This window comes from Rhagoletis zephyria, unplaced genomic scaffold (assembly GCF_001687245.7).
Source record: "Rhagoletis zephyria isolate East Lansing unplaced genomic scaffold, Rhagoletis_zephyria_1.1 Rzeph_scaffold_02314, whole genome shotgun sequence".
NCBI lineage: Eukaryota > Metazoa > Arthropoda > Insecta > Diptera > Tephritidae > Rhagoletis > Rhagoletis zephyria.
This window is the reverse complement of record NW_016159398.1, coordinates 54462-72382: the sequence shown is the minus strand read 5'-3', so window position 1 is coordinate 72382 and position 17921 is coordinate 54462. Positions and strand designations below refer to the sequence as shown.

At 36.5% G+C, this 17921-nt stretch overlaps 1 protein-coding gene across 1 annotated transcript; it reads right to left on the bottom strand.

Moving 5' to 3' along the window:
• Positions 1-312: 312 nt before the first annotated feature.
• LOC108366557 (uncharacterized) lies at positions 313-885 on the bottom strand (the record flags this gene model as incomplete). The annotated part of the gene is made up of 1 exon (XM_017620987.1): positions 313-885. A coding segment is annotated over exon 1 (573 nt), but the record flags the coding sequence as incomplete, so codon positions are not given.
• Positions 886-17921: the final 17036 nt, after the last annotated feature.

Here is a 17921-nt window from a genome sequence, read left to right as displayed (position 1 = left end):
CTGATAATCTTTACTGCTCAGGCCGCAAACCCGATCTTTGATGACCCAAGGTTCTTGGATGAGCACGATCTCCTCTTCTCTTTGAGCGAGACGGAGGAGTAGTGCGGCTGACGCCGCTTTGCTGTGGTGGAGATTAATCTGTAGAATCCCCACCATTATCTTCGATCTGTCTAGTCGGACGCCCAATGACCGTACAATTGGCGTCTTCGTCCTCGGGTAATGGAGGAACGTCCTCTTCGTTATCGCCAAGTGAATCAGTCCGGTGTCGTCCGACCCATCGTTGACGGCGATTCGCTCGAAGAGCTCACCCACCGTGTCGCAGCTGGACGCAACTTCGCAGTCCATAGGGCATTCGGTCTCCTCCACGGCGGCCCCAACTGTTTCCGCGGAGGGAGCATTCTTCGACATATCCTGTCGATACACATGGAGGTCCAGCTTTACAACCTTCCAATCGTGAGTTGGAAGCTCTGGATTGCCTAACTGAATATAGCCCAGAACCTCCGACGGATCGTCATGGTATTCCGGGATCCATGCCCTGGATCTTGGGCGATTTGGAATCTCTTCCCTCTTCACGACATCTAGTCGTGCACGTGGCCAGGGCTCCCCAATCTTATTGATTGCGGCCTTGTATAGCTGCGCAGATCTCTCATCAGCGCACTTAATCATTTTGACACCCCGTAACCAACCCGCGTCTGAGCAGCAGGGTGGAGGTCCCACGTTATCACGGAGAACCTCGCGATATACCGCCCACAGCTTTCTGGTTACCAGGTCCCAATTTTGCTGTGTGATCCCACCATCAAAGGCATTCCGATCGATCACAGCACGGACAAGCGATTCCCTTGCCGCATCGGCAAAGGATTTTTTAGGCTCCTTATGTGCAGCCATCTGGGTGTTAGAAGGCCTTTTTCTCTTCCCCGAGGTCGTTGCTTCTTCCTCCGAGCGCTTCCGCTTTTGGAGGTCTGCTTTCGCTTTCTCCCGGTGAATCTCCAGGAAAGATTCTGCCCAAGCTTTCGAGCTCATTTGCTCTTCTGTCAAGTCCTCCTGCTTGACATCTTTCAGCCTATCGATGATACGCAGAGCTGATCTTCTGGTGCGATAGTTTCTACCAGAGGTTCCTATCGCCTTGGAAGGGGGTTTCGGCGTACAGCCTAAAGGGTTGGCGTTGGGATTCACTGACTTGGTCATGTGAGCCGACTCCGCAAACGTCGAAGCCGATGTTCCTTTTTTAGGAGGAACCTCAGCTGGGGAGGGGACATCACAACTGGCTTGTCTTTGGACATGGCCAGCAGAGCTTCCCGAAGGAAGACTGGCAAGGTTTGCCATAGCGTCGAGTCCGCCACTTGAGGTGGAGAGGGTGTCACCCTTGACTTGTCTTGATACAGTGTCCGAGATGACAGCCTGTCCACCTCCAGCGGCTATCGAGGCATCACCACCATCCTGCCTGAGGGCAAGGGTGGTGTTGGTGCTTTTAAGATCGGCTTGGGACCTTGCCGCCATGCAGGCTTGCCCCGGTTGGGACAGAGTGGAGCTAGACCCTGGCTTTGCCACAGGCTTGGCTCCAAAGGGATATTTTGCAAAAGATTGACAGCACCGGCCCGATGGGCCAGGTCGGTTTTTTTTAAGAAGACCTCGTTTATCCGAGGCGGGGTTTTTGTGGTTCATTATTCATTCATCATAATCGGCTGCGTTGCTCGACAAGGCAAGCGCGGCAGACCCCTCTGCCGTAGTAAAGCCATTCTACCTCCTGAGGCGACCCGGTATCAGGAGAGCACCGTACGAATACAGCCGGATACCCCTGGCTGCAAACCATCCAATAGGCACGGTTGCGCGTAACACCCTGGATTAGGGGGGAAAGGGATGGTAGTTAGGACGGGAATTGGGTGTTTGTGGGATAGGAGGAGGGATCGTAGCGTCGGTGCGGTGATCTTGACATGGCGCAAGGGGAGGCCGCTCACCCCGTGCAGACCTTGCGGGTACACAAGACGAGTGGCCATCCAGGCAGTCATATCAAGCTTCCCTCTTAGTTCATGATCATCTAAATCCCCAGAACGGAGGTTTAGATTTTCATTTAAGCCCCATCCCCACGGCAAGGAGACCAACGTGTTAAATACTTGGATAAACCATTAAGATTTAGATAGCGTTTTAGCAATCTATTTGAGAAAAATAAAACATCTAGATTCTTGTTTGGATCTTCGCTGATTTTGAATTTGCTATCCCAAAATAATTGATATCAAATAAAACTCCTCTTTGAGGTAAAATCTTGGAGTGACGAAAGCTGAACAAGAAACACAAAATCTATATATATAAAAATGGCGTGAAAAATGTATAGTAATTCATCAATTGAGAACGGTTGGGTCGATTTGGCTAATTTTTTCCAGTTGGTCGTAATTGCCAGGAGAAAGTTTTTACGAAAGAAAATTTTGGAAAAACCCTCCGGTGGACCAGGGACCGATCTATTCGAAAAATCGTATTTATCGTCCGATTTGCTTAAAACTTGGTGCANTGAAAAATGTATAGTAATTCATCAATTGAGAACGGTTGGGTCGATTTGGCTAATTTTTTCCAGTTGGTCGTAATTGCCAGGAGAAAGTTTTTACGAAAGAAAATTTTGGAAAAACCCTCCGGTGGACCAGGGACCGATCTATTCGAAAAATCGTATTTATCGTCCGATTTGCTTAAAACTTGGTGCATAGGTAGGTTTTTGCCCAGATTAGCATATAGGATATTTTTTTCCGGGAAGTGAACCAGGGACCGATCTATTCGAAAAAATCATAGGTTTGGTCCGATTTGCTTAAAATTTGGTACGTAGTTAGCTTTTTGCCTAGATTAGCATATACGATTCTTTTTTTCCGGGTAGTTTCACTTCTTCTTATTATCCGGCATGTTAGCTATCTGACAGAAAACGTGTTTGGTTTTTGTTGTACCAACTTTTTAAAAAAAAAGTTCAGCTTTTGACGTTGGAAAAATAAAACAAAGGAAAGCCAAACATATAAGTAGAGAATTTGTCTAATATTTTTAAATCATTTTCTTTATAACTGCTGCTTCCGTGGATATTGCAACACACGGAATAGATGTAATAATGCAGCTATAGGGGCCACCTCATACCACAGAATTTATCGGCCGCCTATTTAAATAGTAGGGCTCGCTTGAAATATATACATGAAGATGTATGGAGGTGCGCACACTACACCAACTTAATCGCTCCGACCAATTAGTTGTGGTGCAATGGAAATACTAGCAAGCCCAACTAAATCGGCGGCCGATAAAGTCCGTGGTGTGCGATGGATCTAAAACATTTTAAACAAGAAATATTGCAGTCGCATTTTCGTTTTTAGGATTTTTATTCATGTGATTAGCAGTGGCAAGAATGTATGTATTAAATACGTATAGTAATTCATCAATTGAGAACGGTTGAACCGATTTGGCTTAAATTTTTTTTAGTTGTTCGTAATTGCCACGAGAAGGTTTTTACGATAGAAATTTTGGGAAACCCCTCCGGGAAAGTCGGAAAATTGGAAAAATCGAAAATTTATTTTTTTGTATGGAATTTTGTGTGCAATTCCTTCGGAATGGCATTTGAATGGAAAAATAGAAACTTCTAAGTGGAAAACTCGGAAAAATCAGGAAGAACGCAAAAAATTTGAGTTTTTTCGACGAAAGCTTGAAAAATTTCGGATAATTGTGAAATTCATTGGGAGCTTGAATCAATTGGAAACAATTTTCTCCTATGTTTCATATCTGATTCGAATGTGCTGCTGTTTTGGAAACGTGTTTAGAAGGAGTGCACAAAGTTTTAATTTTTCCGATAGTTGGCGCAGGAGTCGAGCTATGCTTAAAAAAATGCAGTTGGTTCGTTGGTAGCCTTTTGCCTAGTTTAGCATATAGGATTCATTTTTTCCGTTAAGTGGGTCAGAGACCGAACTATTCGAAACAGTCTTATTAATGGTCCGATTTGCTTGCAATTTAGCACGTAGGTAGCTTAGTGGCTGGGTTAACATATATGATATTTTTTCTGATAGGTGGACCAGAACCGATAAATTCCAAAAAATCTTCAATCGAAAAGGTAAAATTTTCGAGTGACGAAAGCTGAACAAGAAACACAAAATCTATATATATAAAAATGGTGTGCAAAATGTATAGCAATTCATCAATTGAGAACGGTTGGGCCGATTTGGCTAAATTTTTCATTTAGTTGCTCGCAATTTCTATGAGAAGGTTTTTACGGTAGAAAAATTAGAAATCGAAAATTGATTTTTTTGTATGGAATTTTTTGTGCAATTACTTCGGGATGGCTTTCGAATGTAAAATGGAAAATTCTGAAAAAGTCGGAAAAATCCAGAAGAACGCGAAATGTTTGAATTTTTTTCGACGAAATTTTGTATTTTATCGCATGATTTGATGATTTTGGACAATGTTAAGGTGGAAAATTCATTGTGAAGCTTGAAAAATTTCGGATAATTGTGAAATTCATTGTGAACATGAATCAATTGGGAACAATTTTCTCCTAAATATGTTTCATTACCGATTCGAATGGTTGCTGCTTTTTTGAAAAGGTGTTTAGAAGGAGTGCACAAAGTTTTAATTTTTCCGATACGTGGGGCAGGGGTCCAGCTACGCTAAAAAATGCATTTGGTACGTAGGTAGCCTTTTTCCTAAATTAGCATATAGGATCCATTTTCACCCTTAAGTGGGCCAGGGACCGATCTATTCGAAAAAGTCTTATTTATGGTCCGATTTGCTTGAAATTTGGCACGCAGGTAGCGTATTGTGTGGGGTAAAATATAGGATACTTTTTCTGATAGGTGGACCAGATACCGATCTATTCCAAAAATTCTTATTTATGGTCTGATTTGCTTGAAATTCGATACCCGTATTATAGAAATGCGTATAATAGAATTGAGTCATTGTTTTACAGTTCGAAAGGTGTTTGAAGGTACCGCAAACATGCGGGTATTGGCTATTTAACAATACTTATTACACAGGCCAACAAAAATAGAAAAAACCTGATACAGTAAATGTTAACGCTATTTTTGACAGATTTTTTTTTGTGCTGATTACGAGTCCGTAAGCAAAAAGTTACCATCAGCTCCAGATTTTAAGAAAAAACGAGGTCAAATTGTCAAAAAATCGAGTTTTTTTGCAATATTTGAGAAGCTCTAGCTCATTTGTTGAACAGGAATAACTGATTTCGGGAAGTTTAAGTTTCTACCGCTATTAAGCAAAAGGTGATAGAACCTTCCACGTAATTAAAGCTAGAACTACATACTACCATCCCTGAAAGTACTATTCCTGCACCTTGCCCTAATGGTCACCTATACTCATTTACTTTTTATCGTCAAAAATGGTGTAAAAATCAGTGTTAGCTGTTAAATAGATAACTATAGGTAACCTTAGGATCAAGGTGCAGGAATGGTATTTTCAGGGATTGAAGTTTCACCTTTTGTTTCGTTGCTAGAGCTTCTCAAATATTGCAAAAAACGCGATTTTTTTTACAATGTCACCACATTTTTCTCAAAATCTGGCGCTGATGGAAACATTATACTTACGTATTCTTAATCAGCAAAAAAAAAGCCTATTAAAACCAGCTTCAACATTTGCCGCATCAAAATCGGTGTTGCCCTGTGTTACCTGCACTAATTATATAAAGAGAAGCTCCTTCTTTTTATAAGAGGTGAGCTCGCGAACGGCTATACTGATTTTTTGAAATTTTGGACACCTACTTGAGACTTTGGATATATTAAGGGAGCGTGGCAAACTTTTACCTATCTGTAAATAAATACACCCAGAATACAGTGTTTTCTTTCTTTTTCGTAATAAATTTTTTTGTACCAAATTTTGAGTATGCAGTTTTGTAGTTCACTAAATTTTAGTATCATAAAGTGCAAGTTTTTAATGGCTATAAGATACCGTTGATTTTTGAGAATTTTTTTCACTGATGATGTTGCGCATTTTCTCCGTTTAACGAATGCGTGAGAGTTTTTTTGTATGCCGAAGAGTGTCAGTATGGAAAAGACTTAACTGGCTTAACTCCTCCTAAACGATTTTAATGATAATTTTTAGTGGCGCTGGAACCGAGTTATTGCTAAAAATCGTCGATTCGGAGGCACCAGGGATCAAAGTTAAATTACTCCCGTTAAATCAACCATCAGAACCATTGCGGTCCTTGCTTTACGGTCACTAAACAGAATGTGGACCAATGAAACTCACCAGTTTGAAAATTGCCACCAACTATACTATACAGATTCAAGGAAGATTCACTATCGAGCCGCAAGGACTTCTTCCCGGTATAACGCTTTCGTCAGGTTATTCAAGACGGCAATGGGGATATGCCTTCTGTCGACCATAAAACCAAACATGAACTTCAGTTGCTGGCTAAACGTTGTACCAAATATTTCAATGAAAAAATTAATTTTGGGTGGGACGCCGGGTCTGCTAGTTTATGATAAAATTTCGTGATGAATATTATGCGCATTTTTTAACTGCTTTGGAAACGTACGGAAAATCTTTTTTATTTATTCGGAACGTTGCAAAATTTGTCTACGCAAAATAAAAAACAGAACTTTTGCGAAGATTCATATGAATAAAAAAGATTTTCCGTACGTTTCCAAGGCAGTTAAAAAATGCATATAATATTCGTCACAAAATTTATATCATAAATTTTTTGTTTCTTGTTCAGCTTTCGTCACTCAAAAATTTTACCTTAAAGAGGTGTTTTGTTTTATATGATACATATGTATTTCAATTAATCAAAAAGAACTTTTTATAATAATAAATTAAACTAAATTCAACTTAAAATTTTATCAGTTCATCTCAAATAAACATATATACTTACATATGTACATACACTTCCATTCATACATGGAAAAATTAAATTCAGATTTTGTTCGTCCCATTTGAAGTGCAAAGGAGTGAATGTGGTTATAGTAACACATTTGTAGTACTACAAAAACAAACAAAATAAAAGATATTAGTTGAAATTGGACCCTCATACTTATATCAGTTCAACTGAGATCAAGTACGGAGGCGGGGTCAAAAAATAGCATCACAACATTTTTAACAATTTTGATTTTTTTTTGCTGGTATAATGTTTATTACAGTTTTATAAAAGTTGTACAAAACTTAAAAAAACAACAAAGTTTCATCAAATTTCCAAGCTTCCTAATTCGAATTTCTATAAAAATTTGGTGTATGCAGTTTCATAGCACATAACATTTTAATATAAATTGGTTCAAGTTTGTTGTCGCTAAAAATCCCAATGATTCTAAATAATTTTTTTGCTGACGGTGTTTTACCTAACATTTTTTTATATGGAAATTTACCTAAAAAATTTATATTTCCTATGATATCGTCCCTACCATGTCAAACTATCGAATGTGAAAATGGGTACCTTTAAGGAGAGCAAATGATCTTGTAAAAATGTTGTTTTCATTAGAAAAAAGTGTGGGATTCGACATATTGTTAGTCAGTATCCTCCGCTCATAAAAAGACTCGAAATTACGTGATTTGCCAATTTGCTTATTGCTCTAAATTAGGCCTTCCCAAAGTGAGTGACGCGGCACCCTGGGGTGTCGCGAGCGTATGTCTGGGGTGCCGCTGGTGGCTAGAGTTTACTAGTCGTGTGGGCAAATTCTTTAGACTTTCCATACACAACGCAAGCAGTTTGATCAAACTTCAACATGGCGGCCAGAAAATCAAAAAATTTAGATTTTTATTAAAGTTATTCAGCGGCTCGTCAAACCCCATACATATATTTCGCTCTTAAGCGTAGTTGTCAACGTAAAATTGAATCAAAAAATTTTCAGAAAAATAGCCGAAAACGTACCCTTTTCACAACCACTTTCGGTAGTTTTGTTGACCTAATCCGCGTTTCATCCACCTTTCTTCCCGTTTTCAGACTAATTTTCGGATTTTTTGCAAGCTGGGCTGTTCTCGTAATAAGCGCAGCAGCTTCGCGCACGTGTATATATTACTTATTCTTTGGACTTCACATTTAAGCTGTGAAGGAGCGAATCAACACGATTTTAGAGGCAGTCTTCTCGTGTTAGTGATGTACCCATTCGCAATGCAAATCGAAGAAGAACTTTTGAGGAGCGAAGTACTTGAGACTTACACCACTAGCGACCAAATTTTTAAAGCTATCGACAAATTTGAAAAACGAAAGGAACGATGTCTAGGACGAAGCAAGAATCAGAAAACGCCACGAGAAGTCACAGTATGTTCCGTCGGTATTCCCTGGCGACTAGGAAGGTGCCGCCACTAGATTTTATTGGATGACGCTGCGAAGATAACAGAGGCCTGCGAAATTAAAATACAACTCTGGTTTTTTTCTAGCACGTCGAAATTTTTTTATTGGTGACATGTATATTTTAGAATTTCTAGCAATTTGCAAGAAAACCCCATAAATAAACAAAGTAAATCGAAAAACGTATGTAACTTCGAAGTTAACGCTAAGAAAATTGATAACAGCAGGTTTCACCAGTAATTTAAATAGAAAATGAGTTTTTTATTTTCTGTCAATTTCCATATAAAATTCAAAAAATTAAAATAATTTTTCACTTAAATTGCTTTCGTGAAATTGGCTCTAAAAATTATTTTGGACATTAACTTGGAAGGTTTAGAAAAAACTATGGTCGAATATTTTTCCAACATTGAATCTGAGGATGTCTTCAGCTGAATAACAAACCCGTTTTCATGTGACCCGAAAAGTAAACCTACTGAGATGACAAATTAAGCTTTTGAAAACCTTCTGGACATCAGTGAAGACAGCACTTTGAATATTAAATACTACGAAGGGAGCTAAGAGAGTTCTGGATGCAAGTGTATGCCGAAAACACTGTTGTTGGCAAAATTGCATTCAAAATACTGTATGCGACTCATAATAGGGGCCTTACTTTTACATTTCTATGTGAGACTGCATTTTCAACAAATGGTTACATAAACAAGTAATTTTTAAGCAAAAAACAAAACCGACTTCAATTCCCACATACAAATTTACGATTATCGTTAATCTGTTCTTGATCCAATGATCGGATTTAAACAGAATTAGAATGACACCACCTTTCCTTTAAAAAGAGAATTATAGTAATCGGCTCTAGACTAAAGGAATCGAACTAGATATAGACATACATAAGTATAAAAATGCATATACCAAAATGCTCAGAATGGAAAGAGAAATCGAAAATTTAAGATTACACTGGATCACAAATCCTAATTTTGATTTGGTTCTCCAGACGCCACTGTCTAATTTGTATGTAAAATCGTTCACTGATTCCGAAAATCGAGTTAATTTTTTTTTGTATAGATACGTTTTCGAGATATTTGCAATTTACCGTTATTCAGCATTAAATAAAGAGTGGTTCCAATTAATCAGGTATATCTTACGAACCAATTTAATAATCGTAACACGATGTACGGCATATGATAGAAAATAAAATTCTCCATAAACCCTTTATAGATTACTTTTCGATAGCTCTGATAGTTTCTGAGAAATTAATTAATCATTCCAGATTTTTTGTTTTTTTTTTATGGAAAAATGCAAAAAAATCAAACTTTAACAGGGAAAAAAGTAAAAAAAATAACAGTTTGCGCGTAAATAATTTGCACTTGTGTTAAAGCCTGTTCCTTTAGACAAAAACTAATCTACCAATAAAGAAAATCTATATATGAAATGAAAATGCGCAAGGATTTTTTGTATGAAATATCAGCAGAAAGTGGTGTTACTCATACGTCACGTGCACATGAGTAGTGTTTGCATCGAAAACAAGAGCTGTCAGAAATGATTAATTAATTTCTCAGAAACTATCAGGGCTATCGAAAAGTGATATTTGTACAGTTTATGGAGAATTTCATTTGCTTTCATTTCCCGTATCTCGTATTACGATTATTCAATGCGTTCGTAAGATATACGTGCTTAAGTGAAACCACTATTTTTTAAAGCTGAGTAACGGTAAATTGTATATATCTCGAAAAGCTATCCATAGAAAAAAATGATCTCGATTTTCGGAATCACCGAGGAATTCTACATGGGAATTGGGTAGTGGCATCCATAGAACATGTTTGCTGTAAACCAGTGTTATTATTCAAAATTTTTGGGAAATGGGTGGAGCTCCCCCACTTACGCTGCAGGGAAAGTGTCACAAGTAAACTTAATTTTAGATTACGAATCTATATTCTGCTTTTCTAGATCAGACAATTTTCCCAAGGTATTTTTATTTTTATGAAAACAAAAATAAACCTCTAACATTGAAAATTTAAAAAAAAAGATTTTTTTGTATATATTTTTATTTTTTCTTTTACAAAAAAGCTACTAACGAAGAAAGTCGATGGATAAATAAAAAAGTTGGTAATTAACAATTGAAAACGCGGAATAATTTTTTGTGTCAAATAAACTAGTGTTGGGAAGGATCGAGTACTTTTGAAGATCGAGTTCTTTAGTATCGATACTTTTAAGGATCGGGTATTTTTGAGAGTACTGAGTACTTTCTTTAAATATACACATTTTAATGCTTTGTGTAGAAATCTCACAAGCTGGCAGCACTTTATTCAGATTAAAATATTATTCCAAAATTATGTCAAATGAATGGTTAACTTTACTTGGTGCAAGTATTGTATTTACTTAAAAATTGTTGAAACTTCAAATTGAGTACAATCATTTCTTAATACCGGTAAATATAAATAAAAGTCAATACCTTTAAGTAGTTATTCGTCACATAATACTGAGTACTTTGAATTGATCCTGAGTGCTTATATCGAAGTGATTATTGGAACAGAGAGTACTGAGTACTTTCGAGTTATTTTATGTTCTAAGTACTTTCGAGTTCTTTTGTGAGTATCGATACTTTTAAAAATCAAGTTCTTTTAAAAATCGGGTTCTTTTAAAAATCAAGTTCTTTTAAAAATCGGGTTCTTTTAAAAATCGGGTTCTATCGATCCTTTTGAGAATCGAGTTCTGAGTACTTTTGGTATCGATACTGCCCAACACTAAAATATCACAAGCGGGGAAGAATGCTACTCATACGCCATGTACGAGTATCTATAAATATAAAAATGGTGTGAAAATGTATAGTAATTCATCAATTGCGAACGGTTGGGCCGATTTGGCTAATTCTTTTTCAGTTGTTCGCAATTCCAAGGAAAAGGTTTTTACGAAAGAAAATTTTGGGAAAACCCTCCGGTGGACCAGAGACCGATCTATTCGAAAAAATCGTATTTATCGTCCGATTTGCTTGAAATTTGGTACGTAGTTAACTTTTTGCCTAGATTAGCATATAAGATTCTTTTTTTCCGGGTAGTTTCACTTCTTCTTCTTATCCGCCATGTTAGCTATCTAACTGAAAACGTGCTTCGTATTTTTTGTTGTACCAACTTTTTCCAAAGTAAGTCCAGCTTTTGACGTTGGAAAAATAAAACAAAGGAAAGCCAAACATATAAGTAGAGAATTTGTCTAATATTTTTAAATCATTTTCTTCATAACTGCTGCTTCCGTGGATATTGCAACACACGGAATAGATGTAATAATGCAGCTATAGGGGCCACCTCATACCACAGAATTTATCGGCCGCCTATTTAAATAGTAGGGCTCGCTTGAAATATATACATGAAGATGTATGGAGGTGCGCACACTACACCAACTTAATCGCTCCGACCAATTAGTTGTGGTGCAATGGAAATACTAGCAAGCCCAACTAAATCGGCGGCCGATAAAGTCCGTGGTGTGCGATGGATCTAAAACATTTTAAACAAGAAATATTGCAGTCGCATTTTCGTTTTTAGGATTTTTATTCATGTGATTAGCAGTGGCAAGAATGTATGTATTAAATACGTATAGTAATTCATCAATTGAGAACGGTTGAACCGATTTGGCTTAAATTTTTTTTAGTTGTTCGTAATTGCCACGAGAAGGTTTTTACGATAGAAATTTTGGGAAACCCCTCCGGGAAAGTCGGAAAATTGGAAAAATCGAAAATTTATTTTTTTGTATGGAATTTTGTGTGCAATTCCTTCGGAATGGCATTTGAATGGAAAAATAGAAAATTCTAAGTGGAAAACTCGGAAAAATCAGGAAGAACGCAAAAAATTTGAGTTTTTTCGACGAAAGCTTGAAAAATTTCGGATAATTGTGAAATTCATTGGGAGCTTGAATCAATTGGAAACAATTTTCTCCTATGTTTCATATCTGATTCGAATGTGCTGCTGTTTTGGAAACGTGTTTAGAAGGAGTGCACAAAGTTTTAATTTTTCCGATAGTTGGCGCAGGAGTCGAGCTATGCTTAAAAAAATGCAGTTGGTTCGTTGGTAGCCTTTTGCCTAGTTTAGCATATAGGATTCATTTTTTCCGTTAAGTGGGTCAGAGACCGAACTATTCGAAACAGTCTTATTAATGGTCCGATTTGCTTGCAATTTAGCACGTAGGTAGCTTAGTGGCTGGGTTAACATATATGATATTTTTTCTGATAGGTGGACCAGAACCGATAAATTCCAAAAAATCTTCAATCGAAAAGGTAAAATTTTTGAGTGACGAAAGCTGAACAAGAAACACAAAATCTATATATATAAAAATGGTGTGCAAAATGTATAGCAATTCATCAATTGAGAACGGTTGGGCCGATTTGGCTAAATTTTTCATTTAGTTGCTCGCAATTTCTATGAGAAGGTTTTTACGGTAGAAAAATTAGAAATCGAAAATTGATTTTTTTGTATGGAATTTTTTGTGCAATTACTTCGGGATGGCTTTCGAATGTAAAATGGAAAATTCTGAAAAAGTCGGAAAAATCCAGAAGAACGCGAAATGTTTGAATTTTTTTCGACGAAATTTTGTATTTTATCGCATGATTTGATGATTTTGGACAATGTTAAGGTGGAAAATTCATTGTGAAGCTTGAAAAATTTCGGATAATTGTGAAATTCATTGTGAACATGAATCAATTGGGAACAATTTTCTCCTAAATATGTTTCATTACCGATTCGAATGGTTGCTGCTTTTTTGAAAAGGTGTTTAGAAGGAGTGCACAAAGTTTTAATTTTTCCGATACGTGGGGCAGGGGTCCAGCTACGCTAAAAAATGCATTTGGTACGTAGGTAGCCTTTTTCCTAAATTAGCATATAGGATCCATTTTCACCCTTAAGTGGGCCAGGGACCGATCTATTCGAAAAAGTCTTATTTATGGTCCGATTTGCTTGAAATTTGGCACGCAGGTAGCGTATTGTGTGGGGTAAAATATAGGATACTTTTTCTGATAGGTGGACCAGATACCGATCTATTCCAAAAATTCTTATTTATGGTCTGATTTGCTTGAAATTCGATACCCGTATTATAGAAATGCGTATAATAGAATTGAGTCATTGTTTTACAGTTCGAAAGGTGTTTGAGGGTACCGCAAACATGCGGGTATTGGCTATTTAACAATACTTATTACACAGGCCAACAAAAATAGAAAAAACCTGATACAGTAAATGTTAACGCTATTTTTGACAGATTTTTTTTTGTGCTGATTACGAGTCCGTAAGCAAAAAGTTACCATCAGCTCCAGATTTTAAGAAAAAACGAGGTCAAATTGTCAAAAAATCGAGTTTTTTTGCAATATTTGAGAAGCTCTAGCTCATTTGTTGAACAGGAATAACTGATTTCGGGAAGTTTAAGTTTCTACCGCTATTAAGCAAAAGGTGATAGAACCTTCCACGTAATTAAAGCTAGAACTACATACTACCATCCCTGAAAGTACTATTCCTGCACCTTGCCCTAATGGTCACCTATACTCATTTACTTTTTATCGTCAAAAATGGTGTAAAAATCAGTGTTAGCTGTTAAATAGATAACTATAGGTAACCTTAGGATCAAGGTGCAGGAATGGTATTTTCAGGGATTGAAGTTTCACCTTTTGTTTCGTTGCTAGAGCTTCTCAAATATTGCAAAAAACGCGATTTTTTTTACAATTTCACCACATTTTTCTCAAAATCTGGCGCTGATGGAAACATTATACTTACGTATTCTTAATCAGCAAAAAAAAGCCTATTAAAACCAGCTTCAACATTTGCCGCATCAAAATCGGTGTTGCCCTGTGTTACCTGCACTAATTATATAAAGAGAAGCTCCTTCTTTTTATAAGAGGTGAGCTCGCGAACGGCTATACTGATTTTTTGAAATTTTGGACACCTACTTGAGACTTTGGATATATTAAGGGAGCGTGGCAAACTTTTACCTATCTGTAAATAAATACACCCAGAATACAGTGTTTTCTTTCTTTTTCGTAATAAATTTTTTTGTACCAAATTTTGAGTATGCAGTTTTGTAGTTCACTAAATTTTAGTATCATAAAGTGCAAGTTTTTAATGGCTATAAGATACCGTTGATTTTTGAGAATTTTTTTCACTGATGATGTTGCGCATTTTCTCCGTTTAACGAATGCGTGAGAGTTTTTTTGTATGCCGAAGAGTGTCAGTATGGAAAAGACTTAACTGGCTTAACTCCTCCTAAACGATTTTAATGATAATTTTTAGTGGCGCTGGAACCGAGTTATTGCTAAAAATCGTCGATTCGGAGGCACCAGGGATCAAAGTTAAATTACTCCCGTTAAATCAACCATCAGAACCATTGCGGTCCTTGCTTTACGGTCACTAAACAGAATGTGGACCAATGAAACTCACCAGTTTGAAAATTGCCACCAACTATACTATACAGAGTCAAGGAAGATTCACTATCGAGCCGCAAGGACTTCTTCCCGGTATAACGCTTTCGTCAGGTTATTCAAGAGGCAATGGGGATATGCCTTCTGTCGACCGTAAAACCAAACATGAACTTCAGTTGCTGGCAAAACGTTGTACCAAATATTTCAATGAAAAAATTAATTTTGGGTGGGACGCCGGGTCTGCTAGTTTATGATAAAATTTCGTGATGAATATTATGCGCATTTTTTAACTGCTTTGGAAACGTACGGAAAATCTTTTTTATTTATTCGGAACGTTGCAAAATTTGTCTACGCAAAATAAAAAACAGAACTTTTGCGAAGATTCATATGAATAAAAAAGATTTTCCGTACGTTTCCAAGGCAGTTAAAAAATGCATATAATATTCGTCACAAAATTTATATCATAAATTTTTTGTTTCTTGTTCAGCTTTCGTCACTCAAAAATTTTACCTTAAAGAGGTGTTTTGTTTTATATGATACATATGTATTTCAATTAATCAAAAAGAACTTTTTATAATAATAAATTAAACTAAATTCAACTTAAAATTTTATCAGTTCATCTCAAATAAACATATATACTTACATATGTACATACACTTCCATTCATACATGGAAAAATTAAATTCAGATTTTGTTCGTCCCATTTGAAGTGCAAAGGAGTGAATGTGGTTATAGTAACACATTTGTAGTACTACAAAAACAAACAAAATAAAAGATATTAGTTGAAATTGGACCCTCATACTTATATCAGTTCAACTGAGATCAAGTACGGAGGCGGGGTCAAAAAATAGCATCACAACATTTTTAACAATTTTGATTTTTTTTTGCTGGTATAATGTTTATTACAGTTTTATAAAAGTTGTACAAAACTTAAAAAAACAACAAAGTTTCATCAAATTTCCAAGCTTCCTAATTCGAATTTCTATAAAAATTTGGTGTATGCAGTTTCATAGCACATAACATTTTAATATAAATTGGTTCAAGTTTGTTGTCGCTAAAAATCCCAATGATTCTAAATAATTTTTTTGCTGACGGTGTTTTACCTAACATTTTTTTATATGGAAATTTACCTAAAAAATTTATATTTCCTATGATATCGTCCCTACCATGTCAAACTATCGAATGTGAAAATGGGTACCTTTAAGGAGAGCAAATGATCTTGTAAAAATGTTGTTTTCATTAGAAAAAAGTGTGGGATTCGACATATTGTTAGTCAGTATCCTCCGCTCATAAAAAGACTCGAAATTACGTGATTTGCCAATTTGCTTATTGCTCTAAATTAGGCCTTCCCAAAGTGAGTGACGCGGCACCCTGGGGTGTCGCGAGCGTATGTCTGGGGTGCCGCTGGTGGCTAGAGTTTACTAGTCGTGTGGGCAAATTCTTTAGACTTTCCATACACAACGCAAGCAGTTTGATCAAACTTCAACATGGCGGCCAGAAAATCAAAAAATTTAGATTTTTATTAAAGTTACCTTCAGCGGCTCGTCAAACCCCATACATATATTTCGCTCTTAAGCGTAGTTGTCAACGTAAAATTGAATCAAAAAATTTTCAGAAAAATAGCCGAAAACGTACCCTTTTCACAACCACTTTCGGTAGTTTTGTTGACCTAATCCGCGTTTCATCCACCTTTCTTCCCGTTTTCAGACTAATTTTCGGATTTTTTGCAAGCTGGGCTGTTCTCGTAATAAGCGCAGCAGCTTCGCGCACGTGTATATATTACTTATTCTTTGGACTTCACATTTAAGCTGTGAAGGAGCGAATCAACACGATTTTAGAGGCAGTCTTCTCGTGTTAGTGATGTACCCATTCGCAATGCAAATCGAAGAAGAACTTTTGAGGAGCGAAGTACTTGAGACTTACACCACTAGCGACCAAATTTTTAAAGCTATCGACAAATTTGAAAAACGAAAGGAACGATGTCTAGGACGAAGCAAGAATCAGAAAACGCCACGAGAAGTCACAGTATGTTCCGTCGGTATTCCCTGGCGACTAGGAAGGTGCCGCCACTAGATTTTATTGGATGACGCTGCGAAGATAACAGAGGCCTGCGAAATTAAAATACAACTCTGGTTTTTTTCTAGCACGTCGAAATTTTTTTATTGGTGACATGTATATTTTAGAATTTCTAGCAATTTGCAAGAAAACCCCATAAATAAACAAAGTAAATCAGAAAAACGTATGTAACTTCGAAGTTAACGCTAAGAAAATTGATAACAGCAGGTTTCACCAGTAATTTAAATAGAAAATGAGTTTTTTATTTTCTGTCAATTTCCATATAAAATTAAAAAAATTAAAATAATTTTTCACTTAAATTGCTTTCGTGAAATTGGCTCTAAAAATTATTTTGGACATTAACTTGGAAGGTTTAGAAAAAACTATGGTCGAATATTTTTCCAACATTGAATCTGAGGATGTCTTCAGCTGAATAACAAACCCGTTTTCATGTGACCCGAAAAGTAAACCTACTGAGATGACAAATTAAGCTTTTGAAAACCTTCTGAACATCAGTGAAGACAGCACTTTGAATATTAAATACTACGAAGGGAGCTAAGAGAGTTCTGGATGCAAGTGTATGCCGAAAACACTGTTGTTGGCAAAATTGCATTCAAAATACTGTATGCGACTCATAATAGGGGCCTTACTTTTACATTTCTATGTGAGACTGCATTTTCAACAAATGGTTACATAAACAAGTAATTTTTAAGCAAAAAACAAAACCGACTTCAATTCCCACATACAAATTTACGATTATCGTTAATCTGTTCTTGATCCAATGATCGGATTTAAACAGAATTAGAATGACACCACCTTTCCTTTAAAAAGAGAATTATAGTAATCGGCTCTAGACTAAAGGAATCGAACTAGATATAGACATACATAAGTATAAAAATGCATATACCAAAATGCTCAGAATGGAAAGAGAAATCGAAAATTTAAGATTACACTGGATCACAAATCCTAATTTTGATTTGGTTCTCCAGACGCCACTGTCTAATTTGTATGTAAAATCGTTCACTGATTCCGAAAATCGAGTTAATTTTTTTTTGTATAGATACGTTTTCGAGATATTTGCAATTTACCGTTATTCAGCATTAAATAAAGAGTGGCTCCAATTAATCAGGTATATCTTACGAACCAATTTAATAATCGTAACACGATGTACGGCATATGATAGAAAATAAAATTCTCANAATAATTTTTCACTTAAATTGCTTTCGTGAAATTGGCTCTAAA